Below are 23,737 nucleotides of genomic sequence, written 5' to 3' on the forward strand. Positions count from 1 at the left end.
GACATTTAGCCACATTTAGTCCATTTATTGAGCTTCTATCAACCAGGTTTTGATTAACAAGGGAAAAGAACAACAAGCAACATACAAAATAAATATTGAAAACAAGTTCCCTTCACATTGATAAAGTTTTCTGGGGACAAACGTCAGAAGAGATAAAATGCACTCTAGCTGGAAGAACGTGCCTCAGGTTTATTAGAAAAAAATTTACTAGGGAAGAAGATTCTCTTGAAAGAAAACTATTTTCATACAGCACTACACTTAAAAACTGAATCATACACCAAAGAAAAAGCTGTGAGGGAGAAAAGGTTTGTATTTACATATAGGACACACAGTACAAAGCATTAGCTGAACTTATACTTTACATTTAGAGTTTATACCATTAGTGTGGGTGAGCTACGGAACCAGGAGAGCTCTGAGTTTTTCACAAGGTTACACTAGTGCAGGCTCTAGGTGGATGCTCCTGCAGACACCTGACTTCTATCAATCAGTAGGGAAGCTGTGCCACAGCACTGGCTTGGACAGGTAACTGTTCTGGTAGTGCCCATTGCCTCCAAGGCAAGCATTTATACAAATGAAGACACCTTTGCTCTTAGCCTCTCCATGCTTCCTGGAAGAAGATTCACCATTTCCTTACTGAGTTCTAGTTCAGTTTCAATGGCAGGGACGGCATCTGGATACTTCTCACAATAGTCTACCAGAAATGTGTAATATTCCAATGATGTCTGCATATTTTCCAGTTGCTTTTTACTATCTGAAGTAATAAGCTTACCATATAGTCGTGCAATATGAAATTTAGCCACCATTGCAGGGCGAAGAACATCTTCCTCGAGTTTTTCAGGAAACACCTTATCAGGGTTCCTCAAAGAATCCAAGAAGAGTTCATAATATTTGATTGCAAACTGAGCCAGAGAATTAATTTTTTTAACTGTGTGTGAATCTAGCTTCTCTAACCTGTTACCAATAGCTACCTTTAAATCCATCATCTCATAATAGGTGTCAGCTAGCTCACACTGAAGCTGCCTGCAGATCAGCAGGTAGTACTGGGGGTTCAGGTCTGCATAGATTGGCTCCAGCATGTCTATTCTACGCTTGTGCATTTTGCAGCGCCTCTCATAGTCTTCTTCAAAGAAAGCAAGTACCTTAAACAAAGCACTGTGATCCTGAACAATTTCAATATGGTCAGTAACATAACCATCGACCTGAAAGAACTCCTTTGCCTCCTGAACATAGTTCTGACCAACCAGGAAGACTTCTCTGGCTTCTTGAAAATCTAAAGGATATACGCTGCTCACTTTCTCCTCCATGGCTAAGACAGAGTCACATATATCACTTGTCCCAAAAAGGACAGCTTTTTTCCTGCCCTTCTCTTTTTCATCCTCTTCTTTTTTCCTTTGGGCTTTAAGTTCCAATTGCCTGTCTGGATCCAGCTCTCCTATGTTATCCTGAAATGAAAAAGCATGCTAATTAAAAATGAATCTGGCTTATAAAGACAGACTGAGTCATTTTGAGTCACCTTTGAAATACAAACTTGTGAGCAACGTGACAAAAGAGAAATCGTTGATATATGAGGCCTTACATTAACAAAAGAATCATGTAAATTACATTACCAATAAAATTAAGCTGGTTTAGTTTCCCTACCCTGTGTGACAAAATAGCCAAAGGAATACATGTTAAACCCAAAGGCTCTGCTTCACAAAGCATTTCAGCAAATGCTGGTTTAAACATCTGAAGAAATACTTAAATTAACTGAATCAAATCTGAATTAATCAAATGCTTCAACGAATGAGAACATCAGCACAGAAAACTGTTGCATATTAAGACAATGTTCTCACAAGCAGATAAATAAGGAATCTGTCAAATCAAGCTGCAAGAAAATGCAGCAGAGAGGAGGAACATTTGTGAAGTTGCTGTAAAAGCAATGCACTGATCACTCTACAGAGTTGATCCCCTATCTGTGTACTTACTCCTAAGTGCTGCATTTAAATCAAAGCATACCATGTTCACTGGGCAATTGCTTATTCCTTGTTACCAACGGCAAATTGACTCGCCTTGCAAACATCAAAGCAGACTTTAGTTTGCTGTTAGACAATGACAGCTACAGAGCAGATTTTCTGTTACCTCAAGCAACTTTCGAGCGCTTTGCAGAAGATTCAGGCAATACTTAATCCAACACCTTGCAATTTCAGCTTTCCTCTCTGGAAGGTCCTGTTGGTCTGGCTCTGTTTCATCTGCTGAATGGACATAAACACAGAAACTTTAAGAGAAGTCCAGAACTCCAGCAAGACCCTCAAATGTTCCATGCAAAGAACATACTTGTATTTAATTTTCTTCATGGTTAGACAGAAACATGTTCCCCATGTTAATTTATATAACAGTTCTGTAAATTTCATTTCTGGTAGAAATCCATACAGATTAACAAGGATTTGTCATATATAAGTTCTGAAAATAAACAGATCATAATGTATCTTTAAAAAGATCTTTCATCTTCAAGGTGTTTTACTGGAAAGGTTTCGAGGTCTCTTTGTAGTATGAGAAAGAAATCAGGATAATTCATTTTCTGAGCTCCAGCTGCCTGCCCAGTAATTGTTTCTGAGGATGGTAAGGTCATTTGCAGTGTAATGGGCCCCAGACTTGCTACCAAAAAAGGGAACAAAATAGAGGAAACTGCCTTTGGTTAAGCTACCTGGTACAAACATTACATTTATTAGCTCTACAACTTCTGTATTTTTCTCTCCAAAGTATCCCCACTATAATAAACAGCAGCACTGTTGGTATCTCAAGATAACATTTTCATGAACCAAACAAATTTCAATGAAAACTTATTTCCCAGTCTCTATGCAAAAGGCAGTGAGTTAGCTGAACAATGAGAGGACATTCCTACAGGACAGCAGCATTTCTATTCATCAAATAAAAAGCCAACTTCAGACTTGGACCCACTGCACTCATCTTTTATTAGAGCAGATCAATTTCCTATTAAGGAATTAAGAATTGCTGCTAATCTAAGAAAAGGCACATTTATTAATTATGTCTGTGTTAGTTTATATTCAAATTAACAAGATAAAATGAAAGTACTTGAGAATGGCCAATGACTGTGTACCAGTCTTTCTGTAAGTCAGAACCTTCTGCAAGTCCACAGCCCAGCTCTCTGCTCCATGAAAAGGAAGGGAAGGTAGGATAAGCAATTATTCACCAAAACAAACGGGAGTATCACTACTTCTGTGTGGTGCAGGAAGAAATCAAGATAGACCTCTGCTGATTCATACATGCTCCTTCTCCATGAATTAAAACTTTACCAACTGGAAGCTTCCACTTTCCCAAGACAGCCATAGAAGGGTGTGCTGTAGATAAGCAAAGACTAGGCCTAAAACTGACACCACCATCATGGAACCACAGGTCCTTAAGACTAGAGTCAGCTCTCTAAAATTTTCTTCTACTGCTGTTTACACTGGACCTCCAAGTTGTTCCTTTGCATCAAGGCCCAAACAACAAGGAGGGCAGCTACAACTCCAAAACCAGCCACTGATGAGGCTGCAGCATCCAGCAACAAAAGACAACACAAGTACCTTCTGGATTTGGGGTTTTTCAAAGCTGCAGGTTTGCTCCCTCTTTTAATGCTATTCCCAGGAAGCATCTTGTTTGCACTGAATGACTGCCCTCTGATCACTGAGGCAAACTGCATTTTTGGCACATGTACAAAGCCAAATGGGTGAACAGAGACACTGCCACTGTTGAAGTGGATATTGTTTTATAGTTCACTTTTACTACATTTCTGCTTTCTGAAACACCAAAAGCAAGCATTTTTTCTCAAGAGGGTCTACACATAACCAATCTTGAGCCATAGTAGCAGTCACTTTTCAGAAACAGTCAACTCTATTGAAAAATATTTTAGAAAATTAACTGGGGTAAGTTTTGTACATGTTGTTAAACTTCAGGTTCAAACATTGATACATGGTGATGCTTAATTCACAATGATTTTATTCAAAACTTTTTTATAAACTTACCATCTTCAGCAGATGGCACCTGTCCAGCTTGGCTAAAGATGACACTGGCTGCTGCTAGACAATGTCGAGCCTCCATAAAGCATTCCTGAGAGAAACAGAGCAGCATTTAGCACGAGTGTGAGCAGCTCAAGCACTGCTGACACTTGGCCAAGCCCCTCACCTCAGAGAGCAACATACACAACCACATGGGAAATGACAGAACTGAGAGGCTCTGGAGCATATTCCCCAGGCACTGGAAGAAAACACAATTTTCACACACCTATTTCTGAATACATTATTTTCTAATTGTTTTTTCTGTACCACAGCCACAACACCAAGCCTCTCCTTTAATACTAGCAATGCACACTGAACGTTCTGACTGTTCTGGCTGCCCTGAGGTGAAGGAAGTGATGCCTTGTGGCAAACACTACCACGGGCTGTTGGTGGGAACAGCTGGACATACAAGTCAACTCTGAGTGAGAACTAGATTCCTTTACCCATATTTGGCAGTGCACTGTTAAATAACTAGTGCTATCAGTGCATCAAAAAGATAGGGAAATTAGGAGTTACTATTGAAATTAGCATTAACTGTCTTAGGTAGGGCAGGAATCTTTTGAAGCATCAGAAAAGAGCATCTAAATAGCCTGGAATATAGAAATTTCTAAATAAAGCTTCCTGTGTTAGCACTTCCTAATAGTAGATTGTTTAGAATCAACATGTGGCAAACAGCTACCAACTCACACATTCACTTTAATGTTCACATAGGTTCCAACAACTCTTAAGCACATGCTAAGGCACAAAGGACAATAATTTATAGTAAACAATAAGCTAAACCTTGGCCTGCAGATGCTTTTTGTTTGCAAACTTTATTGTAAGGGAACAATATAATAAAACAATTTAAATTGAATTATTATAACCCCAAAGTTTACTTATGAAGATGACATCACATCACTGCTAATATTTCTTTAACTATAGAGCTCTTCTCATGTTTACACCCCTGTTTATCTTCCCCACTGCCATCGCAACACCACAGGAAAGCCACCATGTCCTCTTCAGAAAAAAGCTGACAGATGCTTCATGTCAGAAGACAACTTGTGGTTTCATAGGTGCACATTTTCAATTCATCTTGGAGTGCTGTCTCGAAGAGCTGTTTAAACAACTGCTTCAGTTGACAGTTACATTAATGGCACAATCACAGCAGAAAAGCCCTGGAAATACTACCTTGGAGAGATAGTACTGCGACAAAGTGGCAGCGTTGCGTGCCCATTCCACTGGGTAGTAGCCACAGTACTCGAGCTGTCGTTTCAGAGTAGTGTGGCAATACTGAGCAGCCTTCTCAATCATGTCCAGGTGCTGGTACACTTGTGCCAGGTAATACAGAGTATGTGTGTAGGCTTTTTCAAATCTGGAAAAAAAAACAACAGTCTCTTTACATTTCTTTTTTTTTCCATCCCTAAATACAACCTCATAATTAAAAAAAAAAAAAATAACAATAATGGAAGTATGCTGCTTAATACCCACCTTTTGGATCTTTCTTGGTCTGTGAGTTTTTCTTCTTCTGCCATGAAATGTTCACTGGGATCCAGGGGAGGATTTCCATCCTGCAAGGGTACACACACATTCAGCAAACTACATTTCTTTCTCTGTGGCACAGTGCTCCCTCTCCTGGCTGCACATCATTTACCAGTTGTCAATCCCAAATTCAACAAAGCTTCGTATAACCCATCTCAGTGCCACTTCTCTGGAGCAATTCCACAACACTCAGGAGATTGAGAGGATGAAAGTCACAATTCCACATGGAATGACAAGGCTCACAGCTTGTAGAAGACTTCTGTTTATGTACTTTAAAGCTGCTTGCACCAGAGATACTCAGCCTGGATTCTGCAGGACTCTACTGGGCATCTTTATTTTGTACAATAACAAACTGGGTTTTGAGGCATCCATTTAATACCAAGCACGCTTTCACGTGTGAAATATTCATTTGCTCAGCTGCACTGATCAGTAGCAAGAAAACATCCTGCAGGAAGTACTGCAGAGAACACGAAGTGCTGAGTGCTCAGCAGAGCTGCAGTGAAGACTAAGTGCTCTGAAGGGACTCCCAGAATTCACAAGCTGGCAAGACCACTTAGACAAACAAATTAGACAACATGCAATGTCTTTGGAGGCTGAAGCTGCTAAACCTTCCTAATCAGGCATAACCTGCATGTAAGTTATTAAACGTGGTAGTTCCCATCATTAGAAGCACTTTTTTGTTCTTTAAACCATGAGTTCTGTCAGAACCCTTGCACAGACGACTGTACACCTTTTGGCATTGCTGTATCCAAATCTGATTTCAGACAATTGTCAATAATGTTACCAGACAGCTCACAGGCAGTCCCAACAGATTAACATTGGTTATGGCAGAGCTTTATTAGCCTGGGGTTATCCCATTTCCTTTGCAATTGTGAATAATTTCAGGTGCCAGTTCAAATGAAACCATCTTTTAAAGAGAGCTTTTCTCCCATTACACAGTGCATCTTGAAGGGTGTCCAACATCATCTGCCAGCAACAAATCCCAGGTTAGTATGCAGCTTGTCTAACCCTCTCCTAACCCCATTTCTTTCTTAGCCCAAGAGAAAGTAAGGCAGTAAATGAAAATCAGTTACAATAAATACTTTACATAAGTTAATACACACTTGGGCAGGAACAAGGGCAGAGAATACATGCACTTTACAGGGAAGACTACATGCTATGGTTGCACTGCTTCTCAATAAAAATCCCTGAATGGACTAGTTTACTTGCTTTTAATAAAAATGTTTTACTCATCTTAAAAATAAAGCAAAATGTACCTGAAACACATAGCGTCAAGTAAACTAAAGCATGTTTAACCTATCAGAGGCATGTAGATTTTTGTGTATGATATTTTAATCTGTAGGGTTTTTTTTACACCTCATTAGTTTTTAAGAGGTTTTCTTTAGATACAAATGTTCTAACAAGATTTGGATACATTCTGGCAAGACTAGAGCTATTCCTGCAAAGAAAATAACTGAAATGACACAGTAAGCAAAACTCTTGCCTCCTTCCTATAATCTCCAGATCTATCTCTGATATCAAGCCTTTTGCCTTTACTTGTCCTCAGAAAGAGCTCTCCAACTCTCCTTTCTAAGTGGACTTCATTAGCCCAAACTCTTTGCCTTGGTTTTCCTTTAGGGGGAGAAACCACCCTGTTCAATTTGTAAGTTAATTAGACACAGTCAGTAAACAACTAAATCCACCCGCTCAGGAAAATGTCTCCATCATCAGGAGTTTTTATCAAAGACTCCCTGACAGGAAGGCTTCCTGATAGCCTAGAAATAGGAAATGTTACAAAAGTATATTCAAATATTTATAATTTGTGAAAGACAAATGTTCACATCATGGTATAAATCTGTGGTTTCTTCTAAAACGAAGACTTAAAGCATAGTTATGTTTGACGACATAATGCCTTGAACTCTAAGTGGTAAAAAATGTTGGGGGGAAAAGTGCAGCAAGTGGCCACCACATATGAATAACCCTAGTGCTTTGGTTTTGTACAGGAAGTATTTACAAAAGTGATGCAAGGTTTTTAGTTGTTAGAAAGTTGTATATGTTTTTGTGAAAAAATATATGTTAAAAACAAAATAAATTTGGGAATTTTCTTTAGTTTGTAGCAAACTAACTAAAATTTTACATTTTGATTATTTATTTTATTTTGATTATTTATTGATTATCAGTAAGAAAAAAGTTATAAGGAGAAGTATTCTATAAATTTTACTCTAATTCTTATTACTCTTTCTTTTAATTACTGTTAATAAATTTTTCTTTATTTTAAACTTTTAAACCTACTTTACCTTTCTCCTAATCCTACCTCACAACAAGAAAAAAATACTCTAATAATTAACCAACACTAAAACCCACCACACTCATTAATACATTAACCAAAAAAATCTCAAATTAACAAACCAAAACCACTACACCTATTAAGGCAGCTAAGCCCCAGAAATAGCATTCACTAACCACTACTAACAAAAATTTACTTTCAGAAAAGTCTACAGTGCAAACATGAAGTACCTGGCAGCACTTTAATCCACGATACCATAGCATCAGTTTAATTTCATAATAACTGGAGCAAGTGCCAGATGCTTTTGGAAGTCATGCAATAGCTGGGGCTGGGTATAAATATCAAAGCTGAACATCAGGAATAAATTAGAGAGATGCAGTATCTCTGGTTCGCCCAACTGATCCAGAGGGCAGGAATTAAGCTGACAAGCTTTTCAGCACAAGTGGGGCTTTCTTCTATACCCATTACCTCTCCTATCACTGTAGGCTAGCATGGCTGCAAAGGCACAAAGAGACCAGTAACCAACCAATTTAAAAAATCTAAAAATCTCCACAAGTATAATCAGTAATCTAAACCAATTTCAAGGCAAAACCTGACCTGAACCTGTAACTTCATGAAACTAAGGTCTGTCCAACCTATTCAGCAGTCCTGAGACACAGCTATTGCTTCTTGAAGGCCACAAATGTTTTTAGCTCACTCCAGAACTGCCCCTGAGGCAAGTCAGTGTAGGAACAGCTTTGCAAAGAGCTTAAAAATAGCACAAGGAAGTCTTTGTAGTATACACAGCAGAATCCACAGCTCAAAAGGTTGTTTAATATGCATGAGAGGGTTAGCTGTCTGTGAGATTGTCCTCTTGGATATGGAACTGAACTACTTGCCCCTGCAAAACACTGCACAGCCAGAGCAAACCATGCAAATATTAGTTTTATTTCCTTTTCCCACTGAAAGCAATGGACATTTTTATTGCATTTCCAAGATAATATTTAACAATAGTCCTCATTAAAATCCAAATTCTACCAGGCATCAACTTTGGATTATTAAAGGGCTTTCAAAAGGGACCATTATTTTTGAGCAAATTTTTTTCTATTTTGAAATTAGCAAGTAATGCTCTAATTTGCCTTGTCCTATACTGCAGTACAACTTGTATCACTTGGCATAAGTATCACAGCAGCCAGTATAAAGCACAGAAACTCAAAATTCCATTGCATGTTTATTTCATGGATTACTTAACCTGGAAGTGGCACATGGGAGTAAGACCTGCCACGACATTAACACAATACCTCTTTCATGTACTGATTATACAAGGCTTCTGCAGATTCCAAGTAAGTTTGTGCAGTTTCAATTTCATCCCTTTGAGACCACAGGATCCCCAGATTGTTCTAAAGGTAAAAGAAAAAAAAAAATAGTCACATTCCATTTTAATCACACATTTTTTTCCAAACAATTCATCAGTCTTCATCCTTATATATATTTGTGTTCTAATACCATGGATTTCAAAAGGCAGAAATTGTACCCACACATTTCACTGTGAGTTGCTCAAAAGGGAGGGAGTTTTCACACAGAAAATTTCATATAAAAATGTACCTCAATCCTACTCTGTTCACTCTGCTAGAGAAGGACTAGTGTGTTCAAATAATGAGCTTTTTCCACAGAGTATGTTCTGCATCCAATTCATGCAGCTTTTACATCACAGACAAATGTCATAAAAAGAGACAAGAAATCAGAATTTTGTTAACATGACTCCACAGAAAAAATTAACAAGAAAAAAATATGCTAGGAATGAATGCTTGTATATTTGAACCATGGAAAGGATGAAAAGCACCTCTGAGGTCTAAAGGTTATAGACTACTGCCTTCAAAATTAAATTAAAGCAACTGCATCTCTGAACCCAACTTTAACAAAAAAAACCTCTCATTTTATTAATAAGGTGGTGTTTATAATAATCCTAATGATGTGCTAGTTTAAATCCTAGGCAGTGCTGTTACGAAACTCAAAAGAAAAAAAAACCCTAAAAACCTTCAAAATAATTAGAATGTACAGCTGTATGCCAGCCCTCTGCCCCTTTCAACTCCATTCTACTATTTTTATAAGAAAGCACATCCCATGTTGTTTATGAACTGAAACACTTTGCCGAAGGCCAAGCAGTGGAACAGACCAGACTCCATTAGGCAGAGACTGGGAAACACAATCTTATGCAAGAGCTCAGAAATCAGAAGTGGGGCTAAAAAAGAGGCCCAGCAGGAAAAAGGAATGCTTCTTCCTACAAAATGCCAGTCAGTGCCATGGCAACACAGTGTAGACACCTCACAAGGTGGAAAAGTACTTCCACTGATGGCAATCACTGCTTTAAAGTCAGAAATGGTTTAAAGTAAGTACTCAAGCCTGTTCCAGCCCTTGGGCTGAGGGCTCATTTCCCAGCGCTGTGCTCAGCTCCACCCCTCAGGACAGTGCCAGGTACCAGCAGAGCCAGCGCTGCTGGACCACATCTCCACATGCATAACAAACTCCGTCCTGCTGCTTCCTGAAGGCCCCGAAGCACTGAGGTCCTGCAGACTCTGGGCTAACAGAGAGAGAGAAGAGCTGCCTTCCAGCACACCAGTTCAGAAGCACAGTGGAATCTCTGGTCCTGAGCCACATCTCCCCAGGAAGGTGTGGGAAGATGCTATTTTGCTCCAGCTGGAGCAATCTCCTTACCTTCCCAAGGGTAACAGAATTGTAGCAGCGTATCCAAACCCTCACGCTGAAATACAAGGAGCAGATGCAACCTCACTGTCCCAGACAACGCAGCCAATTTAACCAGTGTAAGACAAGTGATCCTTTCACTTCCACCTTTCCATGTCAGCCCACAATTCCTTGACAGTTCGATGAGGAAGCACTATAGAGCCATCTCTAATTAGGGCAACCGTTTTTGACACAGATATCTAAATAACTGCTCTATTTCATATACTAGAAAACTATTTCATGGTCTAGAGTCAGATACCTAACCACCAGCTACCATGACAGAGGATCAAGTACGGGCCCTTCTGTGAATCCTCATGCACCAAGAACTAATTTTGGTAACAGTATTCCCTTCTTCAGAATAAAGAGAAAATATTATTACTTCAAGCACCAACAAAACTGTATTTATCCATCTGGGACAAAATGTAATAGCTTACAATATAAGAGGCAGTGCTGAAAAACAAACAATATATTGTTTCAGGATAATGCATCAATAAAGCATCCCCCAGCATCACTCTGACAACCAGCGAGTTAAGGAATCACAAATTCTGGACGTAGTGAGGTCTTTTTCTAATTTTTTCGGGCACAGTTCTTACAAGTTTTGTCTCAGCCTGTCCAGAAGAGCACGCTGATCTATCAACACCCAGCTTCAACGAGGCCATATTTCAGATGCTCCGCATGCCCAGAGGCATCAGCAGGAGGCTCAAAACAGAAAAGCACCCCTCCAACGGCCACCACTTGCGAACGACTCCTTCCGGCAAGAACTGAAGGCCAGGGCTGCTGTGTTTATTACGGTTAAACGAGCAGCAGCTGTCAGGACGCGGGAGCCCGGATCTCCTCACAGTCCCCCGCATAGAGCAGCCGGCCCAGCCCCCAGACACCAGGCCCCGCTCCGCCGGAGCCCCGCGCCCAGCCCCGCGGCCTGCAGCCCACCTGGGCCTGGATGTACAGGGACACGCAGTCCGGGGACAGGCGGTGCGGCTCCAGCAGCTGCGTGCAGCGCTGCAGGTGCTCCTCGCCGGCCGACAGCTCCTCGGTGTCCGTGTGGTTGACGCCCAGCTCGTACTCCAGCACGGCCCGCCGCACGGCCAGCACCGCCTCGCCGCCCTCCTCGGCGGCGCTCAGCAGCTGCTTCACCTCCTGCAGCAGCGCCCGGGCGCTGTACTTGGAGCGGTAGGGCTCCGTCTCGGGGTCCTTGAGGGACTCCACGGCCGAGAGCGTGCGGGCGGCGCGGAACTTCTCGCACACCGCGGGCCAGCCGGCGCCCGCCGCCATCTTCCCGCCTGCCCGCGCGCCGCCCCGCCCCGCCATGGCCGCGCCCCCGGCGGGCCGTGAGGGAGCGCCCGCAGCGCGGCCAGCCCGCCGCCCGCTCAGGCTGGACGCCAGCTTTTATGACAAAAATTTATTTCAGAACTCGATTTTTTAGCGCTGCTGAAGAGCCACGGAGCGGTCACTGTCCGTGCTTGGATGAATTCTGGTCCCTCGCAGGGCTGAGTTTCCAGGCACACCCACTGGGTCACATATGCCCTTACAGGCAGCAGCTACTTTGCTGGGCAGAAAAAAAAATCTCACACAACACCCAGCCATTTCAGCAAACATGATTTTTCGCCATCCTCAAAGACAAGGTTGCTTTATCAAGGAATAAAGACAAAGAGGAGGCTAACAGGTTTTTACTGCCTCATAAAATTCAGTTCAGTCCCACTATTTGTAGGGGAGATCAATCAAGTGCTCTGTTGAAGTCCCCGATTTCCGCTCTTGAACCAGCTGTTTCTCTTGAAGTCTCCTTGCCTGCTGTTCCCAAACCTGGAGAAGCCTCGTCCCCCCTCCTGCGGATACTCCTCCAGCTCAGGCAGCTCACTGGCCACCGACAGCTGCCAGCGCCGCGTGTCCCTCCACTGCTCCTGAAACAAGACCCATGGAACCAGACTTTATGCTAAGGCATTTCCAGACAAATCCCACTCCTGCCAAAACAGGCCATTAGATCCCCCTGGGAGACCCTCACAGTCCTGTGACAAAGGTTAAACAATCACAAGGGACAAGAGAGAATGAAGTCAACAGAAAACTGGTGAATTCTCAAGTACACTGGAGAGGCCAGACCACAGAAAAGCCAAAGACCTTAGAATTTTGTTTAATGAAATCAAGTAATATCATGGAAATGAGAAGAGGCATGGCAGGGTATTTTCTAATGATTATGCTGTGCTCTTTCTAATCACTCTGTTGCCTATGCAAAATTCTTATTAAACCACAAACCTCCCTAACCACCCCATACTCAATCTTATATGGCAATTGCCAGTTTTCATATCACCAGGTTTTAAAGCCAGCTCTGGCTACACAAACATACCTGTATACTACTTAGTTCATCAACAGGGATATCAAAGCACACGCCCTAAAAAAACAAACAAAAAGAGGCACTGATTAACAATGAAAGAATAAAAGCCTCAGTAACCAATCCCACTACATATTATTTCTGATGCTTTTTTTTAGGAGGCAATTCCTGCATCATCATATATGAGTACTATCTAATAAGTCTTTTAAAGCCCTCAACTAATATCAAAGCCTTTTCTTTTCCCAATAGCATATGCATAAACAGCATACTCATGCTAGGTTACCCATTTCCTGAGAAATGAGATTGAGTAGGGACAGTGCAGTACCAACATTCTGTACCAATACTTCAGAACTCCAGCCTCAATCCCTGCACAAACTGGCGACATGTGAACACACACAAAGCCCCACATCCCTTCATTGCCAAGGCTGGGCCACCTTACCATCTTCCCCTTGAGGAAACGCATTGCAGACACTTTGTTATCGACCTCCTCCCCAAGCTGCTCCTTCAGCCCCCGCCAGGCATAGCGCATGCTATGCATCTCTATTGAACACTTCAACACCATGGTCACAAAGCCCTGCAGGAAATGGAGAAAAACGTTTATCAAGGCTGAACGTGGTCAAACCTGCTGCTAGAAAACAGATTAAAAAACCCAAAGTGATAGAAGAATTACAATTCAATCAGACAGTTACGTGCAAAATGGGGTTACCACACAAGGGCCTAGGCCACATCCTCCCTAAATACAGATCAGGTAATCACAGGCTGTACTTGCATTACGACAAATGTAGAAGATTCTTGATAAGGGGGAAACCACAATAGCACAAACTAATCTATTTGCTTGTAAATTGTCATTAATTGTAAAATGTCATTAGTTAAACTCTCTTAGAGCATCAAAGTTTTCTGCCACTTCAGCCTCTGGAGAAATTCTTTCCATTTTCATCACAAGAAAGTTTACTGATTTTAAGTTTCTCCTGGAACAGCTGATTTCAGCTAAGGAACCTGGGGACAACAGCTATTCAGAAACCCAGAAGGAAAAGCCTGGGAATGAGATGCCAGACATGGCCTAAACACAAGCAATTCATGCATCCATCCTTTTTACCAGGGGTACATCATTACTTACAGCTGTTGAGTTGAGCAGGGAGCGCTGCTGGATGTGAGCTGCCCCAGAAATGTGTGCCAGGGCTGCAGCCAGGGCAGCCACTGCCCCCTTCTCATTTATCAGCTCCTCGGCCGATTTTCTGAAGTAGTCCACTGCAGCAGGAGGAACAGCCTCCAACAACCTACACAGTTACAAGATGGGTTTAAAGAGATAAGAAAAGGCCATTGTGAAGGGCAGCCATGTTTAAGATATACCCTAAATCAGTCTTTTCTGAAAAAGGTAGGGAGGGAAAAAAGATAGGAATCCAAGAAGAGATACTTCTGTAATGCTATTTCTGGTACAACCACTCCCCCCATCATTTTTCAGTACACTGTGAACCCAAATACCATGCCCATCATCTACTTTATACTGGTCAAATCCTCACTAATTATAATAACCTGCTTCAAGGCAATTTCCACCACAGGGCAGCAAATTTAAACAGAGCTGCATGATGTAAACAGAGCCACAACCCTCAGAAATAATATAATGAAACAAAAGTCAGGGCTAAAACACCCTCACTACTGCAGAATAACTCCTCATTATACCAAGTATTGCTCTTTGCGCACTGCTTCCACCACGTCATCTGAGCAGATAAAATCATCTTCCCCTCTTGATAGTAATTCCTTCTTCTGTCACTGATTTCTGATTTTATAAACAAAGGTTCGTTTGCTGCAAAAACTTAGAGAACATTATGTTCTATGAAAATGTCTGTGTTCAGCACACAGAGCGTTACTGATACCATCTTATGTTTGCTATACACAAAGCAGCTGACTTCTACAACACAGGCAAAGCCATGCTCACATGTAGGCCTGATCCCTTAAAATTGTGCATTAAACTCTTAAGCATCTAGAGCAACAACATCTCTAAATCTTTCTCAAGAACAGGCAAATAAACTTACTTTTTGGCATCACTACTTGAAGCTTTAATTACATCTGTAGCAGAGGGAACACCCACACGCTTAAAGGTAATACCCTGAAATCAAGAAAACAAAGGTATTTTCAGCAGTCTACAATTCAGTCCTGTCTAAATTATGTAACTGAGATCTCTACTTACTGTTTGCAAGATCAACATACTCTTTATTAAGTCATTTCTAAAGTGATAAAAAAGCTTTTAAGTTCCCAGCTTTGTTAATCTGGAGTTACTTCACTCCAATGTACATGCACACTGTGATGCAAGGCACACAGTGCATGTTGCACGGGAAAACTCAGGCAATGCAAGAACAGGCCAACACAAAAGCATTTACAAACACCAAATATCAGCACTTTGGGCCTACTAGTTTATGGCACTGGACACTCCCATTCTGGACTCAGCAACCCACGATTACCAAGTCCAAGAGTGGCAGGGTCCTTTCAGGAGCTGATCCATTTCCTTAAGCAGAGCTCTGAGGTACAACTCACCGCTTTGTGCTCGACTTGCTTCAGAAGATCTTCTTCTCTTCTCTGAAACAAACAAATGCAGATGCCGGTCCGGCCCGCTCGGCCCGTGCGTCCAGAACGGTGGATGTAAGAATCCACATCCTTCACAAATTCAGATCAACACGAGAAAACTATGTTATTTAAACTGCTGACATTTCAGATTAAACACAAGCTAAATTCAAACTCAGAAGCCTAAGGAGTGACACATTATGTGTTTATACCCAAACTTACAATTACACATAAACCACTCAGGATTGCATGTGCTCCCCCACCCAAAGTATGCTGCTCAGCTTTAACAAACACTGCTGACAGACATTTTAAGTTTTCTAAATAAAATGTTCCACTGGAGTTGCAAAAGATTAAAAAAGCAGCAAAAATATTTTAGAATTTTTATGAAACTCAGCAACATGCAGAAAGAATTCAGGAAAGTTTCACAATGTCAAAACCTGTGAGTTTCCAGAGTAAACAAAACCCAAGACTTTAATCAAAGCTCAAACTGAAAAACTGTAACTATGAAATTTTAGGCCTCACATTTACAAAACATTAATTAATTCAAAAATTAATTGGAACAGAACATACTTCTGATGAAACAAAGGAATAACCCACTATTCTGGCACCAAAATAAAGCTAATCCAATTTTAGTTTCCTCTAATGACTTACTTTTGGTGGTGAGCACTGTATAACAAGGTCAACCTCAGGAATATCCAAACCACGGGCAGCTACATTTGTTGCAATCAGCACTTCGAACACACCATTTCTGAAGCCTTTTAATGTGATTTCTCTCTGTTTCTGTGGAATGTCACCATGCAAGGACTGGGCATCCTGTCAATAAAACAAGCCATTAACATGACATTTAATGGGAGTCTAGGCTGCAGCATCTAAAGAGTAACTGCAAACCTCAAAACACTGTGCACAGCAACAGAAAATAATTACATAGCTGATACCAAAGGAATATAAAGCATCCTACTTTATTTGATCCTTCTCTGGGATTTACTGTGAAAGCAGCATGGCCAACAAGCAGAAATTATTGCTGCAATTTTTTATTGCGGATGGTACATAGGCAAACCATGTATTCCCATCACTTTTACTCTCCATAAATCAACATTTATTATCAAACAGGATTTTCTCTGAGAATTATGCAGCACTTTTCCTCACATTCAGAAAAAGGGCAGTAATTCAAGCAAGCACGAAAGACTTGCTCAACAGATCACTTTGGTAAACCTTCCAAGGGCAACAAGACATCTCATTCTACCATATTGGATTTTCCTAAATGACTGTTCAAAGACCAAATGCCATTAATAAATGGGAATCCAAAAAGCACATTAACACAAGATGGGACTTGTCCACTACACTAGCTCCTGTTTCTTGCAATTAGTACTATCTCCTGGTTATTCAGCATAGGCTGTGTATTTCCTATTGATCCATTCCTACACTAATTTAAAGCCAAAGGAATAAATTCATCATCTCTGTCACGAGGATATTTTAACTTCAAAGCTGAATTTTTAGAAACAAGTCTTAAAATCATGCACAGGAACAATTTTCTCTACACAGTTGCAACCTCCTATTTACTTCAGGGCATTCAACGCCTGGCAATCCCAACCACTCAGCTCTGGTACCTGTTTGAGAGAAGCATTCATAGCCAACTCATTTGCTTCCTTTTTGGTCTCACAAAAGACAATGGTCCGCCCATGGCTGCCACTGTAGACCTGGATGATGTCCCCAAGAACTCCTGCCCTCTGAGATGAGCGACACTGTATGGCCAAGTGCTGTTTGGGAAAGAAACAAGAAACCTATGTTAATCTGAGACACACACACACAGGACGGACAGCATGAACAAAAGAAGCATTTTAATTTTTTTTTTAAGCTTGCAAACAACAGGTCCCACATGTAAGCTTTGCTTACAAAATCTGTGTGTCGGCTATGTGAAAAGTCATTCCACACACCTATTTATAAAATCAATGCATAACCCATGTTATCAAGGCCACTTGCTCTCAGGATCTGCACTTCTCTGCAGCAGAACTCACTTCCACAGTTGTGGCTGTCCTTTGAGTCTTCTTTCCAATCAGGTCAATCTGTTCATATTCATCTCGCATGTATTTTTTTGCTACATCATAAACCCATCGTGGACAAGTTGCAGAGAACAGCAGCGTCTGCGGGTTGTTCTCGGAGCCTGCAAGGAAAGGCCATCGACTTCAGGTATCTCAAAAGATCCTGACACTTGAAAACTGATAAAAAAAGCAAGAGTTGCTCTTACGCTGACAGATTTCTATGTGCACTAAGTCTGTACAAGATGTGAAGAAACACTGCCAGCTATCAGCTTTTCATGGCTTTCAAAGCCATAGTGATAAGTCTTGCTCTTAGTATTTGCTGAGATTTCTATTTCCAGTAATTCAAGCCTTTTCCAAAATTCTGGGACATTACTGAAATGTGGCAAGGAGTTTCACACATTAAAATAACATCCTTCTGCACCATACCTGGTACCTTACAGCTTTGCTGAACACCCACTACATCATAAAAGAGCAAATATAGTCCCTCACTGTCAGCTCTATGTGGTGACAAGTGTACAGACAGACCATAACCCTAACTTTCTACTCAAGTCACCTCACTCAGGATGAGGAACACTAGGGAGTTGGGTTTGCTGGTTTTTTCACTTTGCTCCTTCCAGAGATGCCAGTCCAGCCGTTCAGCCTTCTGTCACCTCTCTTTGAACCTTTTCCACCCTTTTCTAGCACCACACAGAGAGTTTAAGTTAGAGATGCACCAGAAGTTTCTAAAGCAGCATTAACTGTGTTTTTTGCATTGTCCCCTATTCCTCTCCTGATGTCTTAGTTCACCTCTCTTGTAGGACGATCCCAAGATTTCTTCCACTTGTTCAGCAAAGCCCATGTCCAACATATGATCCACCTCATCCAAAACAACATGCTTCACACTGGAAAGCTCCAGCTTGCTGTTCTGAATGTGGTCTTGGATCCGGCCAGGAGTTCCCACCAGAATATCGATGCCACTTTTAAGGAGATCAACTGGAAGACAGAGAAACAAGGACAGTGTCAGACTGCTAAGAGACAGCATGATAAAAAGATAGCAACAGCAACACCTCTCATTTCAGAAGCAAAAAGCTGCTGCCCTTTAACCTCAGAATAAAGCACAACATCCAAAGTAACAGACACTGAAGTTAACTGTAGTCCCAGCTGCTCTGTCAGGAGTACCAGCCAAACCTCACTAAAGTTACAGGGAAATACAGCAATTCCCAAGCAACAATCAACTGACATTAGAACCTTCAGAGCCCTACTACATGGAAACACTTCTGTTTTCCAGCTAAACTTGGTCACAGCTGCCTCTGGGGAGACACAGAGCCACAGGCACACAAACAGATCTCCCCTTTCCATGGACTCTCATCTAGTCCTGGTCTATGTCCACACAAAAACACAATAAAGAAAAAATTAACAGGACTAGACATTTCACAGAACTACAACCATTCTTTTCCCTGAAGATTTATTGGAACTAAAATAATTCAACACAGGCTGTGTGCTTCCTTCAAAAGACACGCCAACTGAGTTCCTAACCAAACTCAAAGTCTGAGGCAGCAAAAAGCCCATTTTTACTTATGGAGTGCCTTTGAAGAAAGTTAGCTCCAATCCATTAGTAATTCCTTGGCAGTTACTTACGCTGTTCTTTGTATGGAGTTCCTCCATAAAAACAAGCAACTGACAGTTTCTTTGTGAGATTCTTGAAGTCTTTGGCTACCTGAGTGGCCAGTTCCCTGGTTGGAACAAGAACCAGCACCTGAAGGGAGAGAAAAACATGAGAGAGACAAAAATGCAACTGTGCTTGGAAGAAGGTGTAGGAGAAGAGTTTACTTCATGTCAAACAGCTTGCACTCCTATCTTCATTCTACACTTGCTGCAGAGGTGCCCACAGCTTCCCACCATCCTATTAATATTCCCTGCTACCTGGAGCCTGCACAAGGAGCCTCAGAGCCAGCAAGAGGGAACAAGGGAAAGTGCTACAAGGTAACCAAGACTAGAACACCAGTAATTTTCTTTCTTATGTTAAAGCCAGATAAAAGACACTTCAGCAACATTACCAAGGGCAACGAAAGTGCAGCTAAGCGCTAAAGGGTAGGAACAGTCACTAAATCTGGTGTACTAAGATTTTTAAAGATACGTAGTGTGATACACTCCAGCCATACATCCTTCCTTTTCTCCACCAACCTGCCTTCCTCCAGTGTCTACCCCTCCCCCTAAAATTCAAGAATGAACCAGCAGAACAAAGAGCTGAATTAATAATCTCTTAAAATCTTTCAGGCAGTAAGATTTTAAAATTTACATTGCCTTTATAGTTAGTAAAACAAACGCATAAAGCAGGTTTATCAATTCTGCAGACTGTATATATTTCTACAGCCTAATGTTAAATATATGCTCTGCAATGCATGGGAACAGGCATCTGATCACTGGCACCAGGTTACCAATTCCATCCCTCCTAAACTCCACTTGTATCCCTTGAGTATCCAGACATGGGGGAGGGAAGCCAAAAGCCTTCAGTTATCACCATGGAATTTACAGTGAGAAACAACCCCAGATAACAGAGACAAGTCCAGGTGACTCAAACACCTCCTCAGAAGAGGCAGGGGACTGAACCCCAAAGCTGCATGCTACATGCCCAAGGACAGCAGCCTGGGAGCTCCCTAGACACTGCTGCAGTGCACCGTTTGCCCAAACACAGTCACAGGGCACCCCAAACACAGAACGTGTCATTACTCTGATGCTGCAAAACTGTCACACTATCTCCTGATCTGAGCAAAGTACTCACTATTACAAAAACCAGTAGAGGACAAAAAAGTCCCCAACAGAAAGCCCCAAAGCAACAGTAAAATCACTTTCAAGACCTGCCATGCTCTAAGGTTTTAGTGTAAACCCTGAAGTGTAAGTTACTTTTGGTGCACGGCCTCTTCTCCCATCCTGTGTGACACTCTGAAGCTTTTCAATCAGTGGAAGAGCAAAGGAAAGGGTTTTCCCAGTTCCTGTTCGAGCTTGAGCAATTACATCTTTGCCATCATATATGGGCTGGAAAGTCTTCACTTGCACAGGGAACAGGTATTTTATACCTCGAGCTGCAAGATAATTGAAAGAGGTTTCACTAAAAGGTGAAGTAACAATTAGAAGTCCTCATGTATAAATTGCCCAGACATGAAGGGCACACCACTTCAAATCCTACACACAACAAAAATTGCAGCTTAGAAGAAAACCATGTATCTTTGTGTTTTACTTCTATTCTAGATCAAAAGATGCTCTACCCACACAGTAAGTGTTGAGTATCCATGATGAAACAGCCTTCTTGTGATGTACAGTTTAAGACAATAGGAGGGGAAGGAAAAAACCCAACGCTTTTTTTCTGATACAGCTCAAGATTTTGTGGTTAGCTGGGTTTTGAAGGTAAGGTGACATCGTTTATTTCAAAACATTCTAAAACTTCAAAGAGACTTTGCACAGTGGAAGTGAAACAGCCCATCCAAAAGAAACTTCAGAGCAAGGAAAACAAAGCAACAAGGAGAATTTTTTCCAACTCACAAGAATTGCACACCTACCCAACACCGGGGACAAGAACCCTACAGCAATTACTTCCTCAACAAAACTAACCACAAAGAGAGATGAAAATGCCCCAAACTATGAGAATAAACAATCTGTTTAAAGAATTGAAAATCTGTTCACACAAAGCTAAGTCTTCAGATACAAAACTCCATTAGGCCTGCCTAAGAAGCAATATTGTATACAGCAGACACAGGAACAGAAGATATACAGAATTATGCTGATGAGAAACGTGTCTCTAGAACGTCTATCTAGGAATAACCACTCCATGAAGAATAATCTCATATTAAGGCATCTGAAATTGAACAGAGCAGAAAACTTTTTTCCTACTAACAGCAGATTCTCTGAGTATACAGTGACTGCTCATGCCATCTTTACCATACAAATGTAACACAATTTAGGAATATTTGCTTTTGCCTTATGCAAGTAACAGTTTGTTCTCACCAAACATTTACAGAAATGTCTCTTACCACATGAACTAACCTGTGAGAAGGTTGATAGTGTTTTGTGAGAGAGGAAAATTAGAGAAGGCGCCTTCTTTTGCTTCTTCTGTCAGCTCCTAATACAATTGAAAAAAACCACAGAAAAAAGACTTAGTGTCCCTTCAAGATGAGCATAGAATGTACCCTACACAGACACTCAATAGAAGCTGTGCATTTTCTTTACAAGCACAATTTAACCAGATACCTCTTTTCTATCCAATTAAAAAGAAAACCCCTTTGATGTAGGCACTTGTACATATATGCTTGGTAAGTCAGGAAATGAAAACTATTTGTTAAAAATCTTAATTAAAGTCCATTGAAACCATGAGAAAACTGTTTTTCACAAGAAAACGTATCTGGTGTCACAATTCACTGTGCAAAGCAGGATTTTCCCTCTAGAAGACACCTATGTGGTACACCATGCAAAGAGCTTCAAACTTTACCCGAGTGTACTCAAAACACAAAATTCACCTTTTACTTCAGAGATCCAATAGGTCACATCGTTACACCTGAGGTACAATGGACTCTTTGGACTCATGTTCCCACCTTAGACACAAAACTACCACCAGAAAGGCCCCTGCACGTTTGTGTGAGAAGTATGAATTAATGAGCATAACTGTGGCTTTCAATTACAGAACACCTGGCCAATACTTCTTCAGCGGTGCTGCCATCAGAGAGAGAAAACGCATCACAGCACAAAGCACAGCACAAAGCACAGCGCGGTTCTGGAGCGCGGCTGCCTGTGCAGCGGGGACAAACCCTTGAGCTGTGGGACATCAACAAGCTGCGACACGAAGAGCAGCACACGTGGGGACTGCTCCCCTGCCAGCCGCCTTCCCTGCAGGACACGCTGCACCGCTGGGAACTTCCCAGCTGGGGGAAAGCACGTGGAGAGCAGCTCCCACGAGTTGGTGCAGGCACCACCGAGCCTCACCGACCGCCCTAGGCCGAGCAGGATGAGAGGCGGGGTGCCCGGCACTCCCCATGCCGCGACTGAGGCGGACAGCGGCAAAGCGCCGACAGATGCGCCGCGCTTCCACACTGTCCCACAGAGCGCACAGCACGTGTTTATCAAGCTCACTAATTACAGAACGTTCATTAACCGAGACAAAGGGTTTGCTGGCAGAGCATCCCTACCTCGGCGTCGCTGTCCCGCTCTCGGGCAGCCGGGGATGCCACGCCGCTGCTCACAGCGGAGGCAGATTTCACCGCCTGCTGGGACGCGTCGCTCTCTCCTACCAAACCGTTGATCTTCTCCTTGACTTTTTTCGTCTTCTTGGGCACGGGGGGCTCGAAGTCGCCGTCCTCCCCCCCGCTCTCCTCAGGCTGCGCCTGCTCGACCTCGGCCTTACCGCGCCGCTTCGCCTTCACCTGCTGCTTCACCTTCTTCCCCGGCGTCTCGTCCTGCTGCGGGAGAGCCGCGGTCACACGGAGGGAACCCCTTCCCTCCCCCTGCCGGCTTCAAGACCCCAAGCCCGGACAAAATGGCCGCACCCGCGGCCGCACGTGGCGCTCCCACCTTGCCCTTCCTCCGGCGCCCGCGGCGCAGCGACTCTGCGGCGGCCGGCGCCTGGGGCTCGGCGGGGCTGTGCTCGGGCTCGGCGGCGGGCATGGCTGCCGGCTGCTCCCCGGGCCGGTGCGCGGCGGCAGCGCCGCTGCCAGTGCCGGGGCCGGTCTCGGCGCGGCGGCCCCAGGACGCGCGCCCCGCCCCGGCGCGCAGGAAGTGAGGCGGGCGGGCCGGCCCGCGGGCCAGGGCCGGCAGCAGCGGCAGCAGCGGGCCCGGCCCGGCGCCGCACAGCCAGCCCAGCCGCCGCCCGCCGCCGCCCGCCGGGACCGCCGCCGCCCGCGCCGCGGGGAGCCCGAGCCGCGCCGCCCGACCCCACACGGCCCCCATGCGGCCGGCGCGCCCGCCCCGCCCGGCCCGCCCCTTCCGCCGCGCCGCGCCGGCCCTTCCGCCGCGCCGCGCCGGCCCTTCCGCCGGCTCCTCTGCACCCTGGGCCCCTCACGGGGCTCCCCTCAGTGTCCGCTCCGCCAGCTCCTTCCACGGGGCTCCCCTCAGTGTCCGCTCCGCCGGGCTCCCCTCACAGGGCTCTCCTCAGTGTCCGCTCCGCCAGCTCCTTCCACGGGGCTCCCCTCACAGGGCTCTCCTCAGTGTCCGCTCCGCCGGGCTCCCCTCACAGGGCTCTCCTCAGTGTCCGCTCCGCCGGGCTCCTTTCAGGACCGCCCCTCACGGGGCTCCCCTGCTTGCCCACCAAGCC

General features: G+C 43.4%; 2 protein-coding genes across 4 annotated transcripts; both read right to left on the minus strand.

Moving 5' to 3' along the window:
* Positions 1-11,839, minus strand: KIFBP (kinesin family binding protein). Of its 2 annotated transcripts, none has more exons than XM_021529072.2 (7): positions 11,470-11,839; positions 9,099-9,197; positions 5,502-5,581; positions 5,202-5,385; positions 4,002-4,086; positions 2,119-2,228; positions 1-1,442 (listed from the first exon to the last, which is right to left on the minus strand). In XM_021529072.2, the coding sequence occupies exons 1-7, from the start codon at positions 11,809-11,811 to the stop codon at positions 564-566; spliced, it is 1,779 nt and encodes a 592-aa protein (XP_021384747.2). In that variant the 5' UTR covers positions 11,812-11,839; the 3' UTR covers positions 1-563. The 2 variants fall into 2 exon arrangements, with proteins under 2 accessions (XP_021384747.2, XP_021384746.2); XM_021529071.2 differs by having other exon boundaries at positions 2,119-2,231.
* Positions 11,840-12,122: 283 nt separating this feature from the next.
* On the minus strand, positions 12,123-23,373 carry LOC110469881 (nucleolar RNA helicase 2). 2 transcript variants are annotated; one of them, XM_021529070.3, is made up of 15 exons: positions 22,999-23,373; positions 22,617-22,883; positions 21,481-21,556; positions 20,344-20,522; positions 19,078-19,195; positions 18,247-18,432; positions 17,437-17,582; positions 17,029-17,178; positions 16,073-16,234; positions 15,395-15,514; positions 14,896-14,969; positions 13,980-14,139; positions 13,302-13,436; positions 12,878-12,922; positions 12,123-12,437 (listed from the first exon to the last, which is right to left on the minus strand). In XM_021529070.3, the coding sequence occupies exons 1-15, from the start codon at positions 23,371-23,373 to the stop codon at positions 12,258-12,260; spliced, it is 2,373 nt and encodes a 790-aa protein (XP_021384745.2). In that variant the 3' UTR covers positions 12,123-12,257. The 2 variants fall into 2 exon arrangements, with proteins under 2 accessions (XP_021384745.2, XP_021384744.2); XM_021529069.2 differs by having other exon boundaries at positions 22,617-22,886; positions 22,999-23,106.
* Positions 23,374-23,737: the final 364 nt, after the last annotated feature.

Source organism: Lonchura striata, chromosome 7 (genome assembly GCF_046129695.1).
Source record: "Lonchura striata isolate bLonStr1 chromosome 7, bLonStr1.mat, whole genome shotgun sequence".
NCBI lineage: Eukaryota > Metazoa > Chordata > Aves > Passeriformes > Estrildidae > Lonchura > Lonchura striata.